This window comes from Mustela nigripes, chromosome 7, assembly GCF_022355385.1.
Source record: "Mustela nigripes isolate SB6536 chromosome 7, MUSNIG.SB6536, whole genome shotgun sequence".
Taxonomy (NCBI): domain Eukaryota; kingdom Metazoa; phylum Chordata; class Mammalia; order Carnivora; family Mustelidae; genus Mustela; species Mustela nigripes.
This window is the reverse complement of record NC_081563.1, coordinates 85,353,552-85,372,746: the sequence shown is the minus strand read 5'-3', so window position 1 is coordinate 85,372,746 and position 19,195 is coordinate 85,353,552. Positions and strand designations below refer to the sequence as shown.

The following is a 19,195-nucleotide window of genomic DNA, read 5'->3' as shown; positions in this document are numbered from 1 at the left end:
ATACTGTATCAAAAAAAATTCTGTACACCTGTTTCTAGAAAGGAATTCTCAAATGCTCTGACCAGGTAAAATAAAGGAAGAAACAAGAACCCACAAGAAGTAGACAGACTCCACGCACACTGCATCTCTCTGTACACCTGGCCCCAGGCTGTTGGCAGGCCGGGCCCAGCCACACTGCTACACCTTGGGGATCTGGGGAACAGAACAGGTCTCTCTGGTCCGCTCGAATCTGGACGTTCTGAGGGTACGGAAGCCAGAGATGTAGTATCTTTCAAATCCAGCCAGCCAAACAAACAAACAAACAAACAAACAAACCAAATCCTAGAGAACACCACCAACAGTAATAAGATGCCTTCTCTGGTTTGTAAGGCTGTTAATTTCTGGAATAACTACAGCAACTATGAAAACAGTAATAATAATGAACCTGCCTCATCATCAAATTTTGAGTCACTTGTGGACTGCTAAAGTAATCATCATTTTCCAATGACTCTGGACCAACTTTAAGTCCATGCTCTTCTTCACATTTTTTTTTCCACTGTGCCATTACCTTCCATGGTTATATTTAGCTCCAAAATCACTTGTAAATAGTGCAAGTGAGATAATCAGAAAAAATGTGTACTATGAGAAAACCAGCCAAAACCAGTACATGTCAAATTTCAAACATGGTAAATTCACTTACAGCAGATGCTTACACTTTGATGGTTGTAATCCATCGAACTACATAATTCATACATTTCTTTAAATAGGAAAACATGCATCAGTATTTAGCTCAGTGCCTGACCCATGGTAATGGTCAAGAAATGACAGCAGGGGGAGGGATGGCATTCAAGAGTCTAACAATGGAAACACTTTTACTGGTGGACCATTTCTATTTATTCTTTCTCTTCTATATAATAAGACCACTCTAGAGATTCTATCTGTTAGAGACAACAGCTCTCTGGAAAGTAGAGTCTATAGCTTTAGCTCCCTGAAGAGATGTGTACTAACCTGCATCAAAAAATCCCAGAGGGTATAAAATATGTCAGGAACTGTCAGCATCACAGATTATCACTGGTAGCTTCTGGTATATTGTTAAGTTTCCACTTAATTTTTAAAGGACACTAGAGAATTAGCGTGACCCCACCCATACTAAGTTTATATACAGTATTTAATAGTATAATTTTCAAATATGACAGGAATAACCCAGATGTGAAATGCTGAATCATTAATCACAGCTATGATTAATATTTCATAAAATCAAAGCAAGCCTATCCACCCCTCATGTCATCAGATTTCCATAATGTATGAGTCAAATTTAGAAGGTGCCTAATTTGAAAATACCAGATGCTCAGGTTGCAGAAAAGGGATGCTTAAACGAAATCCTTCCAAGAGCATGAGCAATATGATTTTTTAGTATCCTTCTCAAATCTGTTTTGGCTAGGTTAATCATGTAGAAATTCCAATTTTAGGAAGGGTAAACAAATAAAATTTCTTGTGGGGGTGGTATAGAAGTCTATGATACCCAAATGATACCCAAAACATACAACAGTGAACTGACAGTAACTATCCTCTTAGATACTAGTTAAGTAAGAGGAAAGTAATGGACTTAAAATATGCGTTTGTGGAAAAAAAAAAAAAAATCACAGAAAATCAGATTTCCTAAGTAGCAATCATCCCAATTTTTGGCTACTGGCATATAAATGAAATAAAATGAAATAAACATAATACGGAATTCATTTATCACAGTTACTGCTATTTATCTAATGTTTCAAGTGACATATCACACACCCTTTGCTATCACTTTGTGAATACAATACACTGCATATATAGCCTTAACAGAGCAGGCAGAAATGTCACCACCACCCTGCAGCTTTTTAAAAATCAGCACTCTGCACAGTTTTAAGGAGTTATTTCATAATACCTCATTTAGAGAAGGATCACTGTTTTAACTCCATTTTTAAAAGATAAGGGCACGAAATCAGAGATTTTAAATATTCACCACAAGGTTACAATGATGATGCAAACTACGTAAGAGTTCTGTGGCACTAAGTCCCAGGACTTTTGTTTCTTGAAGTCTGGGATCTTCACATAGTGAAGTCACTTCTAGGGCTGTTGTTCTCGTGCTTTATGAACACAGACGGTTACTTAAGTCATTTAAAATAAACCAGATAATTTCTAAATAAGCCAGGCTTCTTTCAAAAGGCAAATGAATCCCATTTATGCATAAGTTATCAGGATTAGAATTACTTGGTTTTCTTTCAAATTTTAACCTTTTTCTTTTCACTTCAGCAGAGTAGTTTAAATAATATATAATGATCTATTTATTCCTTAACTTCCAACTTTTTTGGGAACAGATTTCACCTGTGGCCATGTAATTCCTTCAATTTACAGAAATCCTTTGAAAATATTCCACTGTTTACTATAAAGTGAATCCTAAAATATAAATGAGGCTTATAGATTTAAGAAGCTCAACTCCTGGTGCAGTAAAAACTGCATCAAAAAGAGATGCACAACTGTATCACAGAAATTGGGGTGAGGGAGTTTGTGTGAAATGTCAGCAAATGCCCAAGGTATTTGATAACTGATTTCTTAAATGTCTGTACGGCCTTTTCCAAGCACTGGTCTCATGGAACATTAATAGGGGCTCCGGGCAGCAAAGGTTCCGTGACTCAATGTTTGAGCAGCAGCAGGTTACCGCAACAGGCTTCTTTACTGCCACACTTTATAATGCTATCCCGTAGCTCCTGATGGAGTTTCCCAGGACTCAAGGGGCAGCACTGCCAAACTCACTTCATGGTAGAACCTTTGTCATGAAGAATATTTTATTAACTGTGTTTCTTAGCAAACTTTGGGAAAGGCTGCAGTAGACAAGCCCAGACTAAATGAATCAAATTTTATAAAAGGTTTCCACTTTGGAGTCAAATAATCCCTTCCCGTAATGAATTTTAAATAATTTTCAATTTGCTTATAGTGAGTGAATTTAAAATTTTTCAAGAATGTGTATATATTAATGAGTAAACCTGAATTAACATTTTTCCTACAAGTAAAGGCTTTACCCAAACTCAGCCATGGCTGTCCAGGTTGTAAATGTCTTGCTCATGGGTAAAACCAGGCTCCAGCTGCTGTGGGCAAGGGGAGCCACCCCCCTGCCCCCGCCAGACTGGCAGGCCCCAAGGGCAGACAGACCACCCTTCCACCCTGTCCCTTGACTGTGCACACATGGCTTTCTCCCTCATCTAGACCAAGGCTATTCACAGCTCAGCTGCGCCATGGCATAGCATTTTCTTTAGTGCACACATACCTTTATCCTCTTTAAAAAGTCTTCCCTTTCCTTTACACTTCGGCTCAGTTGTTGCAGGAAACTTCTCTTCTTCTCCCTCTGTTCATTCCTTCTGCTCCTGAAACCCTAAACTCAAACTCTAAATCATGTCTGAGAAGTATACAAGTTCTACTCATCATATGGCCATTAAGGAAATGGAAAGCCATCCATTTCTGGTGAGAAAAGACAGATGAGCCAATGCCATCAAGCGTGGAGCTCCCTTTTCAGTACTCAAGGACCTTCTGAGAAACTTCTTAAGTCTCTTACTTCTTTTTACTTAAACTATTTTGTACTCCTTAAGACACTACTTGTTTGTTCAGTCCTATACTTTTTACATTACATATGTATCCCACATCCACTACAGTGTAAAATAAGTGGGTTTATACTGACTTTCCCAGGAACCTGAAGACATATATTATATCCATAGGAGAAAGGCAATCCCAAGGAAGGGGGGCAACAACCTTTGGAAAGTAACACATTTACAAAAGCTGAGACCGCTACGGATCAGCACGTTTCCTCCACTCCACTTCACGCTTTCCTATCATACTTCACATCTGGGCAGGAACAATAAATTGCTTCTTTCTTCTCGTCCTCATCTTCCCTCAAAAACCTCCCTGCTTCTCCACGAAGACCGGATGGACTGATGACAGGCCAATTGGAAACAGTGTTCACTAAAGCACTGGAGGTTATCCTTAACTATAAGCCACACAGGGACTCTCTTGTATTAGTTGCTGTGAGGTAATACATAAGCCTACTACACCAACAGTGACTAAATACCAAAAAGAGGAACTGGCATTATTACAGAAGACAAAAAGGTTAACTGATGTCAGAAAGGTCTCCTGGCCAGAACTGCACACATATTTGAGACCCATGAGGTTTTTTGTTTGTTTGTCAAAAAGCTTGGCCCACGACTGCCATGCCTCACAAAATTACAGTTAGCTAACCAGAAAACCTAGTTTGCCTTAGGGTCTTTTTACGGTGTCACATGGTAAGAACCTGTATCAAAAGAAATGGCAACGGCAAAGATACACTTCCAAGTGTTTAAGGCCTGCCACAGTCTTTGGGGGTCGACTCCTTGTTGCAGTGGGATCACTCTCCCACAGAATCGAATGGCATCCTTACCGCCCTCCCCACCCCAAGAGGAGGCAGAACAAAGGAGTGAGCTAACACATGAAGCAGTTTCAAGTTTTATCCTTTTTTTCTTTATACCCGATGCCTGGCTTCCCTACAAAACCACTTCTGTAAAGTGACCAGTGGATATTTAGTCACAGTGTTTCAGAGTAGCAGAGGGTCTCTAGGAGGGTGATCAACCTGCACCATCTAGGAAACGAGGCTGGCACGACCACAAGCTGTTAAGAGCATCGGCCATACAGGAAGCTGATGGGCGCAGATTTAGGAAAGCATTTGTCCTTTTTTTTCCACGCATACATTTACTTTAAGAGTCCATAAAAAGTTGATTTAGAAACGTAAGATTTTATTAATGATTTGAATTAAAACACTCAGGTCAAACCAAACAATCTGTCATTCATACATGCAAACTGTTCCCATAAGCACTACAGCAAATGCTAAGCCCCACACTGCCTGGGGAGTCAAAACACCCGACACAATGAACAGACCTAAACTACAGAGTTGAACTAGAACAGAAAAGCCTGAAGAACTCAGATCTATGTAACAGAAACTGTATTACTCAGAACAAAACAACAACAACAAAAGAAAACCCTTTATTAATCAGTTGTAATTTGACATCTTCAGTGAGACTACGGTAGTGAAACCGACCGTTTTCTTGAGCAGTACCTTCCTAAAACACAGAAACCAACCCAAACCGATGTTAGGACCCTTCTACAATGTGTAATTTCTTCATTATGATGGAATGCAACAAAATATCTTGCCCTTGGGTTGCTCAGTTTCAGCCCAAACAAATGCAAATGGCTTGTCAGCTGACAGCTGTTTGATAAGGCTCCCCTACAAGACCTGCATACTTTACTTTTTTCCGTGAAACTCGGGATGAAAGGCAGAAGGCAGGAAGAGAATTAATGTAGCATACAGTCTAAAGGCAATGCTACAACCGTGATTAAGTAGAAAAGTTAAAAGGCACAGATTTTCCACAGCTTCGCTGCGTGCAACCCATCCGTGTAACAAGTTGACAGGCCTAGCGCGTCAGCTCCATCATCCCCTCCGACAGCTAAAACGCAGCATTGCATCCCTTTTCAGAGAAAATTTGCGTCTGCACCATGAAGCGTTGTACATTATTTCTTAGCACTGCAGGGGGCTCAAGTCCATATGGAACCTTCACAAATATTACCACAGATCAAACCAGCGGCGTTTGGAGGCAGATTTGACATACCTATTTAAATGAACAGCAGGAGTCCTCGGGCAGCCTCGGGCTGCGGGGGAGGCTCGGCGGAGAGCCAGCCGCAGCTCCATTAGTCAGCAAAGACACACTCTACATTTATCATTCATTTCATTTCTGCCAGGGCAAGAAGCTCATTTGCCCAAGGTCAACAAAAAGCGAAAAGAAGGTTTTCTTTTTTTTCCCCAAGAAATAAATGTACCTGACAAGTGGGGATTTTGTCCTTTGGGTTTGTGGAGCACAAATAAACACCAGAGAGTTCTAAAAAAGCCGAGTGAATGTGTGCCTGGGATTCAAGCAACCTGAAAGCTGACTGAGGCCGGGGAAGCCCGGTGCATGTTTTTGCAATTTTTTAAAAACCGTATAATGAAGAAAATAAAACTTGACACCATGTTCTTAAAGCAAGATAGGTTCTGTTGTCCAAAACTGGGTATTAGCAGCTAGCCATTTTATTCGTAATACCCTAGGGAACCCCCAAATTTGCATGCTATCAGACACTCAGAGCACTGAAACAACAACGAGAAAAAGCTGCTCCCGGTACACTCAAATGCAGTTGCAAGTCAACGTGTAATAAAACCATTTCTTAGGTCTTTGGAGGGCACAAATTCTAGACTCATAATGCTGCATTCGCCTCTGAAAGGCAAAAACTGTTTAGGATAAACAAAAAGTACAGACAACAATTTGCCCATGGCAAACGCCTTACAGCCCCTGACAGCAGCCTTACCCTCCACGCACGTGCGTGCCTTATGACTGAGCGGAGCACCCACCTCCAAAAAATGATCTCAATTTTTAAATACCAGCATTTTAAAACCAGACATTCAGATATAAATTCTATGGTGTTTATTTACCTTTAGCAAAAATGGTTAGTAAGATATAAAGTCTTTCGACATACTGCCTTACCTCTAGAGATCTTAATTTTGCTCAGTCTGAAACATACTAGGTAAATCCTGAAGCCAAGCAAGATCTCTGCTACAGTCACTTAAGCTTACAGTTCATATTATTAATCATCGATGTAATATACTTACATGCATTAATGAATAATACGACTGTTTGCCGGTATAAAAGAGAAAATGAAATGGACGGCCATCTTCTCCCCACTGGATCGCTAATAAAAAGCGAAATGAAAATAAGCAAAAATAAAAATTTATAGGTATATTTAACTGAAGTTAGGAGACATGTCTACAATTCTGATTAACTTTTAATGACAAAACAGCGTTAATATTTGGAATTTTAGTATTTGGTTCAGCATGTTTAACATGCTGGAAACTATTTAGGATATTTAATATTTCACACTCATTAACATAAAACTGTTCATAACTGATAAAATATTCCTGTGCAGTTCATCATGAGAATTTCTAGAACTTGTTTTAAATAAACACACATAAAATAGCAAAAAATCATCTTGTTAGAACAAAGAATTTAGGTTTGGCTAAAAATACAACACACTCCATATTCTTAAAAAGGGACGCTGATAAAGTCAATGATGTCATACATTCAGGAAATTAGGAAAAGGCATAAAACAACAAAGAAAAAACTAAATGGATTTTTCCATGCCACATTATTTGATCCAACTCTGTGGTAACACACCTCTTAGAACTCCAATGTCTAAAACAGAAGGGCCCCCACAAGGTGTTATGTGTAATTCCTTTTGAAATACAGATGGTCATTCACATCTAATAAACACCAAACAAACTGAGGAATGGACTCACTGTAGTAAATAAACCAAACCTGACTCCACATCCTTTGCCCTTATTTCTACTGTTGTTTCTTGCTTAACCATTTGTGGGAACTTCAATATGTTAAAGGTACACTCCTCTGTCAATTACAGAAGTTGAAAACTCTTTTCTCCCAATCTAACACTCACTTCTTAAAAAAAAATTTTTTTTTAGAGAAAGCATTTTTTTTTTAAAGGAATGAGGTCCTTTATCTTTTTTTTACCCCCCCATGGGGAGGGTATGTGAGACAAACACAGACAGCCTTAATGTGTTGAAATCCTTTGTCACCCACCTTTTACTTTGGTTTCCAGTGTCTTTCATAGTCAAGAAGTTTAAAATATATGCATACTGTAGAATCTGTCACTTTTCTCTAGAGCATGGTTTATTGGCTGTTTCTCACTATCACCCCTACTAAGTGACATCTTGGATTGAATGAAATATTATGAAATCAAGTATATACACACGGACTTCTATATACTCACACACAAAATGAGGCCCACTCAAAAACCCCTCCCAAGTTTCTTTAATTGCCTCCCTCCCCATGAAACTTCAATATCACAAATATACCATAGATCTGTTGATGTATACAGAGGTCCTTTGGAGGGTCATAAACATTCTAGCAGTTCAGCCTTTACTCACCTCCTATGAATCCATTTATGTCCCCTCAGGGACAATATCACTTCTATGGAGAGAGCATGCTTTAAGACTTTGGGATTTCTAAAAACTATTTTCCTATATTTTCTTCTGGAATTTTTATTTTTATCGTGCTCAGAAATTTCATCTATTTGAAATCTATGTTCATCAGGCAGAATCCAAGTTATTACCTTGTGCAGCAAAGAGAGTCTTTGTCCCATCAGTTTTTTGATACTACACTCTCCCGCTGAGTCAAGGTTTTTTTTGTTGTTGTTGTTGTTTTTAAGATTAATTTTAGAGAGAAAGAGAGTGCACTCAAGCATGCACGAGCAGGGGGGAGAGGCAAAGGGAGAAGTGAATCTTAAGTACACTCCATTCTGAGAACAGAGCCCAAAGTGGGGCTCGATCTCATGACCTCGAGATCACGAACTGAGCCAAGACCAAGAGTCAAACGCTTAACTGACTGTTCCCATCCAGATGCCCCACTACGCTCTTGTGTTGAAATACCACCTGTACAATAAGTAGGATATTTCTGCTTCTGAGGGTAACTGACATTACACACAGGACACTTTAAGTGAATATATTTAAAACAAAGACCAAAATTTCATAATAAATTCTGAAGAAAAGTCTTGACAGGGATTTTAGCTTGAAAAAGAAAACTAGATTCTTATATGCCAAAGGCAGTGGATAAATTAAATACTTCTCCAACATCATTCTCAGACTTCATGAAATCCTGCATATTTTCCAATAGTTGTAACTTCACTATGCAATCCATTTGCATTGTATGTAGTGTTAAAGGAGTCAGAAAGTGCCTAAGAAAGACAAATATCATTGCTGCACATAAGACTCTACTGTAAAACTTGGGAGGGGTTTTTGAGTGGGCCTCATTTTGTGTGTGAGTATATAGAAGTCCGTGTGTATATACTTGATTTCATAATATTTCATTCAATCCAAGATGTCACAGATTTTAAGATGCCCCATCATGTGTCTTATACAAAGAAGGAAGGAGAAAATGCTGAACATCATGGTTTACGTTAATTGTAAAATTAATCCTGTGGTCAAAAATGTTAAAACTGAAAAACTCTCTTAGAATTCACAAAAAATGACATTAACAAACATGCTGATGCTGAATACTCTAATCTGGTCCATTGGTCTGTCAGGACACTGCAACACCACCACCTTGGACTAAAATAAGCTTTTGCTACATTTGATAGCTGATAGGGTAAGGTTCCTACATTACCCTTACTTCTTTTTAAAAAGTTCTCTCTGCTTCTTACACATTTACCCTTTCAAATTAAGCTTATAAATATCTCCCAAAAGTCCTACTGGGACTTTGATTAAAATTATATTACGTTCGGGGGCTCCTGTGTTGCTCAGTTGTTATTCATTTGCCTTCTGTTCGGGTCACGATCCCAGGGTCCTGCGATCGAGCCCCACATCGGGATCCCTGCTCTGGGAAGCCTGTTCTCCCTCTCCCACTCCCCCTGCTTGTGTTCCTTCTCTGGCTGTGTGTTTCTCTGTGTCAAATAAATAATAAAATCTTAAAAACAAAACAAAACTATACTACATTTGTTAATTTTTAAGGAAGTAACTTTCCAATATCTTTCCTTACAGAACATGAAATCTTTTTTCTAGCTATTCAGACTTTCACCTATGAGGTTTATAATTTTATTAATTTTCATATTTACTACATAATAATTTTCCTAATTTTCTACATAAAAACTCATGTATATTTTTCTAAGTTTTACCTGTATTTTAGTTTGTAGTGTTCTTGATACTGTCCCTTCATTTAACTATGTTTTCTATAAAATTAATTTTAAGCGATATGCCCTTCTTTCACTATTTTTTCAACGCTTTTTTTCTTTTTTTTAAGAGCAGTTCACAGCAAAGTTGAGAGGAAGGTAGAGATTTCCCATATACCATCTTTGCCCCCAAATATGCATAACCACATCCATCATAAAACATCCCCTGACAGTGTGGTACCTTTGTTACAAGTGATGAATCTACTCTCTCTGGAGAATTATTATCACCCTAAGTCCACAGTTAACAGGGTTCACTCCTGTACACTTGGTGACTTTGGATCCAGTACTATAATATCATACAGAGTGGTTTCAGTGCCCTAAGGATCCTCTGTGCTCCACCTACTCCCCTTAACCACTGGCAACCACTGACCTTTCCACCGTTTCTGTAATTTAGCCTTTTCTAGAATGTCATATACGTAGAATATAGTAGGTAGCCTTTTCAGATTGGCTTCTTTCCCTCGGACATTTGCATTTAAGTCTCCTCCATGTCTTCTCATGGCTTGACAGCACCCTTCTTTTTAGTGCTGAAGAATATCCCATCATCTCTACGTACCACAGTTTCATTACCCATTCAAATGCAGAAGGACATCTTGGTTACTTTCAAGTTTTGGCAATTATGAATCAAGCTGCTATACACCTTTCTACAGGTTTCTGGGTGGACCTAAGTGTTTAACCGCTTTGGACAAATACCAAGGAACACAAATGCTGGATCATATGGGAAGAGTTATATTTAGTTTTGTAAGAAACCGCCGAACTTTCTTTCAAAGTGGCTGTACCATTTCTGCATCTCCATCAGTGATGAATAAGAGCTCCTGTTGCTCATCATCCTTGGCACAATTTGGTGGTGTCAGTGTTTTGGACTTTGGCCATTCTAAAAGGCCTGTAGTGGTATCTCACTGTTGCTTTAATTGGCATTTCCCTGAGGTGAAGCATCTTTTCATGTTTACCATGTATATACCTTCTGTGTTATCTATTAAGAACTTTGACCAATTCTTAAATTGGGTCGTTGGTTTTCTTACTGTTGAGTTTAAGATTAAATCCCTTGTATATTTTGGTTAACAGTTCTTTATCACATACATCTTTTCCAAATATTTCTATAATCTGTGGCTTGTCTTTTCATTCTCTGGACAGGGTCTTTCTCACAGCAGAAAATGTGAATTTTAATGAAATCCAGCTTCTCCTTTGGTGTTGTACATAAAAAGCCATAGCCAAACCTCAGTCTTCTGGGTTATTAATTACTGATTCAATTTCTTTAATTGATATAAGCTTATTCAAATTGTCTACTTCTGGTGTAAGTTCTGGCAGATTGTATCTAACCTACAAGGAATTGGTCCATTTCTTATAGGTCATCACATCTGGAGGCACAGAGTTGTTCATGGTATTCCTTAATGGTCTTTTTAATGTCCCTGATCTGTAGCAGTATCCTTTCTTTCCTTTCCAGTACGAATCATCTGTGTCCATGCTCCCTTCTTTCAGCTAGCCTGACTAGAGGCTCATCGATTTTATTGATAAAATAAAACTGACGTATAAAATCTATTATCAAAGAACCGGTTTTTGTTGATTTTCTTCACTGATTTCTTGTTTTCAACTTCACTGACTTCTGCTATGATTTTTATCGTTTTTTCTTCTGCTTACTTCAGATTTAATTTGCTCTTCTTTGTCAAGTTTCCTAAGATGGAAGCTTAGACAAGTGATTTTTAGATCTTCTTTTCTACTATACACTTTCACAATGCTATCAATTTCCCTCTGAATACTTCATTTGTCCACTGTTTTTATAAAGATTAAATACCAGAATTCCCTTGCCACAGACAAGGCTGAAATTGATTGTTCTAGACTCTTTCAATTTATTTACCTATGTCTACCTACCTACTGATATACAGAGGACTGTCTGCATGTTTTTTAAAAACACAAATGGTATTAAGCTGTATTTACATTATATACTTCTTACAGACTATTTGTCTTCCCCTGCCCCCAAAATTCATGTTGGAGCCTAATCCTCCATGTGCTGGTATTTTGGTATGGGGCCTCTGGAAGGTGATCAGGTCATACGGGCAAAGCTATCATAAATAGGATGAGTGCAGTCACAGAAGGAACCCCAGAGATCCTAGGCCCCCTTGTAAGAACACAGGGAAAGACAGCTGTCCATGAACCAGGAAGCGGGCTCTTGAAGTGAATAGATTTCTTGATTTTGGACGTCCAGCCTCCAGAACTAGGAGAAATACATTTCTTTGGTTTGTAAGCCACCCACTGTACAGTAACCTGAATGGACTAAGACAACACTACACCATTTTCACTTCCTTTTCTCACCCAACAGTGTGTCTCATTTGTACTAATGCAACTGGAGCTGCCTTTTTCACTTTCAATTTGGGGAGTGAAAGAGAGGGAGTGGGAGAGAGCGAGCAGAAACGCATGAGTGAGGAGCGAGGAGTAGGGGTAGAGGGAGAGGGAGAGAAAATTTTAAGTAGGCTCCAGTGTCTGTGCGGAGCCTGATACTAGGCTCGACCGCACAACCCTGAGATCATGACCAAGCCAAAATCAAGAGCTGGCTGCTTAACCGAGACCGAGCCACTCAAAACCCCTGGAACTAGCTCTCTCTTGATTATCAGCACATTACTTCACAGTAGATTCTCCGACATTTAGTTAGCTACCCTATTTAGTGAACATTTAGACTGTTTCTAATTCTTTGCTAACACATACTATTTACAATTTCTAATCTGGTAAGTGATAATGATCTATCATTGTTTTATAAAACACTGTTTCTGATCTGATAATTCTTATGTTTACTGGTTACTTGTATTCTCACTTATGAATTGACTATTTTCCCCTTTGCTTACTTTGTCGGATGCTTAACTGACTGAGCCATCCAGGTACCCCTGATGCTTGCTTTTTAAATTTATACTGCCTTTTTTCTAAAGAGAAGTTTTGAATTTTAAAATAGGTAATTTACAGATCTTTGTCCTTTTCATTTTTTTGTGACTTAAGGACATAATATTATCCATTATTTGATAGTTGTATGTTTAACCTTCAACTAACAACTTTAATTCTATTCTAGAGTGTGAACTTCTTAATTCCAAAATCATAATGAACTTTTAAGTCTTGACCCAATTCTGTCATGTTCTGGATACACTCTATTTTTTTTTTTTTTTACATTCCATTGAGTGGATTAAGAAATAGGACACTTCTGGGCCACTTGTGTGGCACAGCTGGTTGGGTGCCCAGCTCTTGGTTTCAGCTCAGGACATTGCCTTGGGGTCAGGGGATTAAGCCCTGTGTTGGGCTCTAGTCTCAGTGCAGAGTCTGCTTGAGATGCATTGTCTCTCTCTCTCCTTACCCCTCCCACCTGTGCTAATTCTCTCTCTAAAATAGGTAAATCTTTAAAAAAAAAAGGGGGGGGAGTGGGGGACACTTCTGTCCACAGAAATGTGGATGCCTGTCCCATTTATTTTTTAAAGACTGCTACAAAAATAAAACAGAAAATGAGAATAATCCAAATGCTCAGCTGAAGAAAATCATCCTTAGTAAAACCAATGACAAAACAGAAGGAAAGTGAAATGCAACACTCCAAACTGAATTAAATATTTTCAAACAAGCATTTGGGTTTACTGGAGGATACTCTGCATCAAATCTTCAAAATATGAGCCCATAATGGACAAAAAAACTGAAAGTAATGAAACTTGATTAAACTCAGAGAAGAATTAGGAAAAAAGCTAAAATCATCAGAAATGTAGACTGATTTATATAGAAGAAATAGATTAAAAGAAGAAATAGAGGGGCGCCTGGGTGGCTCAGTGGGTTAAGCCGCTGCCTTCGGCTCAGGTCATGATCTCAGAGTCCTGGGATCGAGTCCCGCATCGGGCTCTCTGCTTGGCGGGGAGCCTGCTTCCCTTCCTCTCTCTCTGCCTGCCTCTCTGTCTACTTGTGATCTATCTCTGTCAAATAAATAAATAAATAAATCTTTAAAAAAAAAATTAAAAAAAAGTTTAAAAAAAAAAGAAATAGATTAGAAGAATAGATTGAAAACATAATAAAGGACACTGGAGGAAAAACTACAAAGACCATCAAGAAAATGAAAATGAGACAAAGAAAAAATGAAGATGAGTCAGAAAGACAGACTAGAAAACAACCAAAAAAGGAATAAAATTTACATAACTGGAGTCCCAAGGGGCAAAACAAAGTGAAACAGAACTAATATTTAAAACTATTAAAAAAACCTTCCTGGATATAAAGAACTTGAATCTACAATACCGAAAGAGCTCACTGCCAGCACAATAAGCTAACTTTTCATAATCAACTCAATGTCATACTTCCACAAAGCTACTAAACAAAGGTAAAGAATCCTTAGGACCACCAGGAAAAAAGATTAAATGACTTATAAGGAAAGAATAGCTGGACTGATCTGAGACTTCTCAAGAACAACAGACAAAGCAGGACAACAATAGCACAGCACTTCTAAGAAACTCAAGAAAGTGTGAACCAAAGATTTTTCCCTCTAGCCTAGCTGTTCTTCAAGTATCAAGGCTATAGGAAAATAATTTTAAACACGTCAGTGCTCAAGAAACTTTGTAATCTATGACCTCTCTTTGAAGAATCTACTAGAAGATGAACTCCATTCAACCAAGAGATGACAAGGGAAACTTTAACAGAAGTTTAATAATTTAATTATAGATGTAAAATTAGAACAGATGAAGTGTATACAAAGAAATGTTGAAAAAATAGAATACACCCAGATACCTATTTTTCTATGTGCATATGTAGATATGTATTTGTAAAGCTGGAATTCAATGTTTCTGAAACAGCTCCTGTCCACCAAAATATAGGTGAGAAAAATCACAATTTATTTGTTACCAATGTGACCATTATGTTACTTAAATCATCATTACACGCCATTCCATACTGATTTGTGTGGGTTTGGCCACCATGTTGTCAATCGGCAGGATGCTCATATTATCTCTGTACAATTAGCACTTTGCCCTTCACCTATACTGTGGCATGTTTTTATAAGAGTACCACTTAAGGGGCACCTGGGTGGCTCAATCGGTTAAGCGTCCAACTCTTGATTTCGGCTCAGGTCATGATCTCAGGGTTCTGAGACAGAGCCCCAAGTTAGACTCAGCATAGAGTCTACTTGAGTCTTTCCCCTCTTCCCTCTCCCATCCCCCTTTGTTGCTCTCCCCGACTCCCTGCAAGTGCTCGCTCTCTTTCATGTGTGCCCTATCTAAAATAAAACTCTTTAAAAAAAAGAGTCTCATTAAAAAAAATTACAACTCACATAGTTTAAATATTTTCAATATTCAGATATCCAAATAAGGATATTCTACTGTAATTCTAATATGGTTTTTAGTTTGTGGTCTGTTTTTTCTAGGTGGGCAATCTTAACATCTATGAATAATAACTGACTTATTCCTAACCTCTGTGCCTTTTTTAATCACACTGGTTAAGCCTTTCAAAATAATACCGAATACCACAGGCAAGTGCAGGCATACTTATCTTATTCCTGGACATAAGATAAAGTAATTCCAGTGCCATGCTTTTTAATTTAATGTGTTTGTTTCTCATGATAGTTTTTCTCAAACTAATAAAGTTTCTTTTTAGTTCTAGTTTAAGAGTTTCATCAAAAAATGCTGAATTTTGTTTAATGACCTTTTCTTCATCTATGAAAATATTTACTTCCTGACTCAAGCAACTCATTAATAAATTCCTAATGTTAAACCATCCTAATATTCCTGGGAGTAAAAAGGTCTTCTGGTATTTTCTCTTAATATTTTATTTATATTTATATTTATTTATTTATAAACAAGTATATTTTATATTATAATTATATTAGTATAATTTAAATAAATAGAAATAATATATTTATTTATATAATATTCATATATTTATTATAAATATATTATACATAATATATAAATATATTTATATATTACTTATACATTTACATATTATGTGTTTATATATTATATAAATAAATATAAATATTTATATTAAATATATATTTATATAATATATATCATTTATTTATTAATTATATATTTATTTATATTTATATTTCTTTATTTCGTTTGCTATCATTTTATTTAGTGAGAACAGACTACAAGTTTTTATGCAATTCGTATCCAGATCTAGTAATTGTCTGAGCCTTTAAAGTGAACCTGAAGGTTTTGTTATCTTTCTGCTCTGCAACAGTTCACATAACGTAAAAGTTCAAGCTTTCTCAAGTATGACAGAACTCACAGAACCTCTGGGCCTGGTGCCTCTCTGATTAGATCTCTGATCACCTCTGACTTTCCCAGCTTTTAGTCTAACCAGTATTCTCCCTAAGATTATTACTACCTGTTTGAGAATCAGGGAAGTGTGGCAGTGCTTTGCAGTTGAGATTGTTAGGGCCACTTCCTTGTAGACCTGCAGTTTTGTTCTCTCAGACTGACTTCTTGGGTGTTCAGAATAATCTGCTATTTATCTAGCTGTCTGAAGGATGATGCACGTTTAGGGTCCCACTACTCCTTCACCATCTTAACTCTAGCCCCTCTGCCTCAGCCACTTCCCAGCTGTGTTTTTGGTAGATTACTCTCCAGGTTTTAATTCCTTTATCTGTAAAATGGGGCACGTAACAGTATCTACTTAATGAAACTGTTGTGAAGATTATGAGCAAATACAAAGCACTCAGAACTGCGCCTGGCCCACTCGAAGTTTCAATAAATTCTAGTTATTAATTAGGATATTTTTCAAATTAATTAGAATAAAGCTACCCACAACAATCTTTACTTCAAAAATATCCTCTGAAGGGATGCCTGGATGGCTCAGTCATTGGGCATCTGCCTTCGGCTCAGGTCATGATCCCGGGGTCCTGGGACTGAGCCCCACATCGGGCTCCCTGCTCAGCGGGAAGCCTGTTTCTCCCTCTCCCACTCCTCCTGCTTGTGTTCCCTCTCTCGTTGAGTCTTTCTCTGTCAAATAAATAAAACCTTTAAAAATTAGTAAAAATAAATAAATAAAAATATCTTCTGAATATTATTGAAAATGATTAATATTGTCCATTTATGTTTTTTTTCCTTGACCAGACTTGCCAGATGTTGATCAATTTCACTGGCTTTTTCAAAGAACTAGTTGGCTTCATTTATCCTACCTCATCTTTAAAATTTCTTCATTCATCAATTTCGTTCCTTTCCTACTTTCTTGAAATGAATACTGAGTTCATTTATTTCCAGTCTCTGTTAATGTCTATTAACTATGTTTGCCTCTGCATAATACCTGCCTATATCCCATAGGGTTTGATATGAACTGTTCTCATCTTTCTACATTTCTAAATAATCTGTAATTTCAATTCTGGTTTCCTCTTTAATCCAACAGTTTTATGGTTCTAGTGATCTGAAGTCAGAGGATCTAACCTATATAATCTCTACATTTTTGGAACTTGTTAGATTTTCTCTATGACCTCTTACATCATAATTCTATTAATATTCCATTAGCATCTATACAGAAAAATATATTTTTGTACCTGTATGTGTAAGCTATAATATCATGCTGTGTTATTCGAATTCTTTAGAGCCTTATTTAACAGCTTTTGCTACGAACATTTCAATGCTAAATGCATGGTACAAAAAGGTTCATGGTCATCAAATCCACTTAAAGGATATTAGATTCTATCAATATCAATTAACATTCTTGTCTCATCGAACCACTCCTCGACCCCCCTGAATTCCATTTCATCTGCGTCTGTCATCAATCTGGCATATATCTTTGTTTTTCTGACATTTTTATCACTTGCCTTAAACAGTAGAGCAAGATTTTTATGTTAACTCAATCTGGAAGCTTCCATCTTTTAATAAAGGAAGTGGTGGCACTTTACAAGCATCATAATCTATTCAAATCTAAATTTTGCTGATTTTTTAACATAAAAATTAGTCTGTCTTATGTTTACAAAGTATAGCAAAATTGGTAGGTAGGTGGCAAAAAATATTTTGCTAATTCTAAAGGAATTCTGTCTAAATATAGTTAACTGCAGTATGTAATAAAACCCCACCAATACTGACAAAATAACAGAAGCATTTTGCAGGGATGTCTGGAAGTTTCAGTTGTTACATTCTAGCTGATAGTAACGACAAATTTCTAATACTGAGAAGCTGGTATGATTTGAAAGAACAGTTTTAAAGGCACAGATATACAAGAGATGCAAAGAGACAAAGAGACAGGACATGTAAGTGAGGAGCCTGTGAGGCTGATATATAGAGAAGCTACTAAAAACAAAAAAAAATCAGTTACCACATTTACAGAAAAAGCCATTAAGTTTCTATGTCCTGTATATACAGTTCTACTTCAATAAACTTGAGCTGCACCTTTAAAACGGATGTGCACTTGTAACACAGCCTTCGTTTATTATCTCCCCAAGAGCTCTCAGTTGAAATGATGTTATAGTTTATAATCAACTATGTCAGAGCAATGAAGAAATATGAAAGACAATTCATTTATAAAAGGGCCCCTAATTTTTTTAACAAGATTCAAAATAAAAGTTATCATTTCAAAGAGCAAAGTAGAGAAGTAGAATGAAAGAACATCTAGCTCTGGGTGCCTCTGGGTGGCTTTCAGTCAGTTAAGTTTCTGCCTTCAGCTCGGGTCATGGTCCCAGGGTCCTGGAATCGAGCCCCACATCGGGCTCCCTTCTTGGCAGGGGGTCTGCTTTTCCCTCTGCCCCTGCTCATGCTCTCTCTCTCTTGCTCACTCTCCTTCAAATAAATAAATAAAATCTTAAGGGGAAAAAAAAAGAGTGCCTAGCTCTGAACACAGGTTAAGACTTAGCAGATATATCAGTGCAAAAGAAATACATTTTTTTATTGAAATATCTTCTCTCTTACCAATCTCTACTGAATCAGCTCTAAAAGAGACTGAGTAATGCAGCCTGTACAGTAAGAATTTGTGGCTACCAGGCTCTTCTCTATGAAATCTACACATCTTTGCTGCAGAGTTAAATGCTTTGGAAGAGTCAGCTGTGTCCATTCCCAAATCTATTTATTACAACTGTATTTATTTCTGTAATTATGTGAATTAAGTACTATATAAGCAGATGATATATGAGTAGAAATAGAAAAGACGATTTTTGGTGCTGTGAAAACGAAATTGAATGCTTCAGAAAAACGGAAAGGCAAGCTACTAAAAAAAAAAGTCTGTTCCACTTCATTGTGGTTAGAGGAAAAATCTGTAGAAATACAGAAATATTCTGCATTTAGATTTCTTAGAAATTTAAGTTCTTTGTTCCACTGTGAGGAAACCAAAACTAAAAAACTTTGATAATGGGGATAAAAGGAATGGGGAGAAATAGATACCTACTGAAAGAAAAAAACCATCTAGAGTTATTATAGCAAAAGATTGATGAATAAGTATAAATTTATACTGAGCGTTTTAA

General features: G+C 37.2%; 1 protein-coding gene across 2 annotated transcripts in view; it reads right to left on the bottom strand.

Moving 5' to 3' along the window:
* The window catches only part of MRPS9 (mitochondrial ribosomal protein S9), a 64,036-nt gene that overhangs the window by 12,354 nt on the left and 32,487 nt on the right, over window positions 1–19,195 (bottom strand). For both annotated transcript variants that reach the window (XM_059406363.1, XM_059406362.1), the window contains exon 5: window positions 6,674–6,753. In XM_059406363.1, coding sequence (XP_059262346.1) covers window positions 6,674–6,753 — 80 coding nt within the window. The remainder of the gene's footprint in view (window positions 1–6,673; window positions 6,754–19,195) is intronic.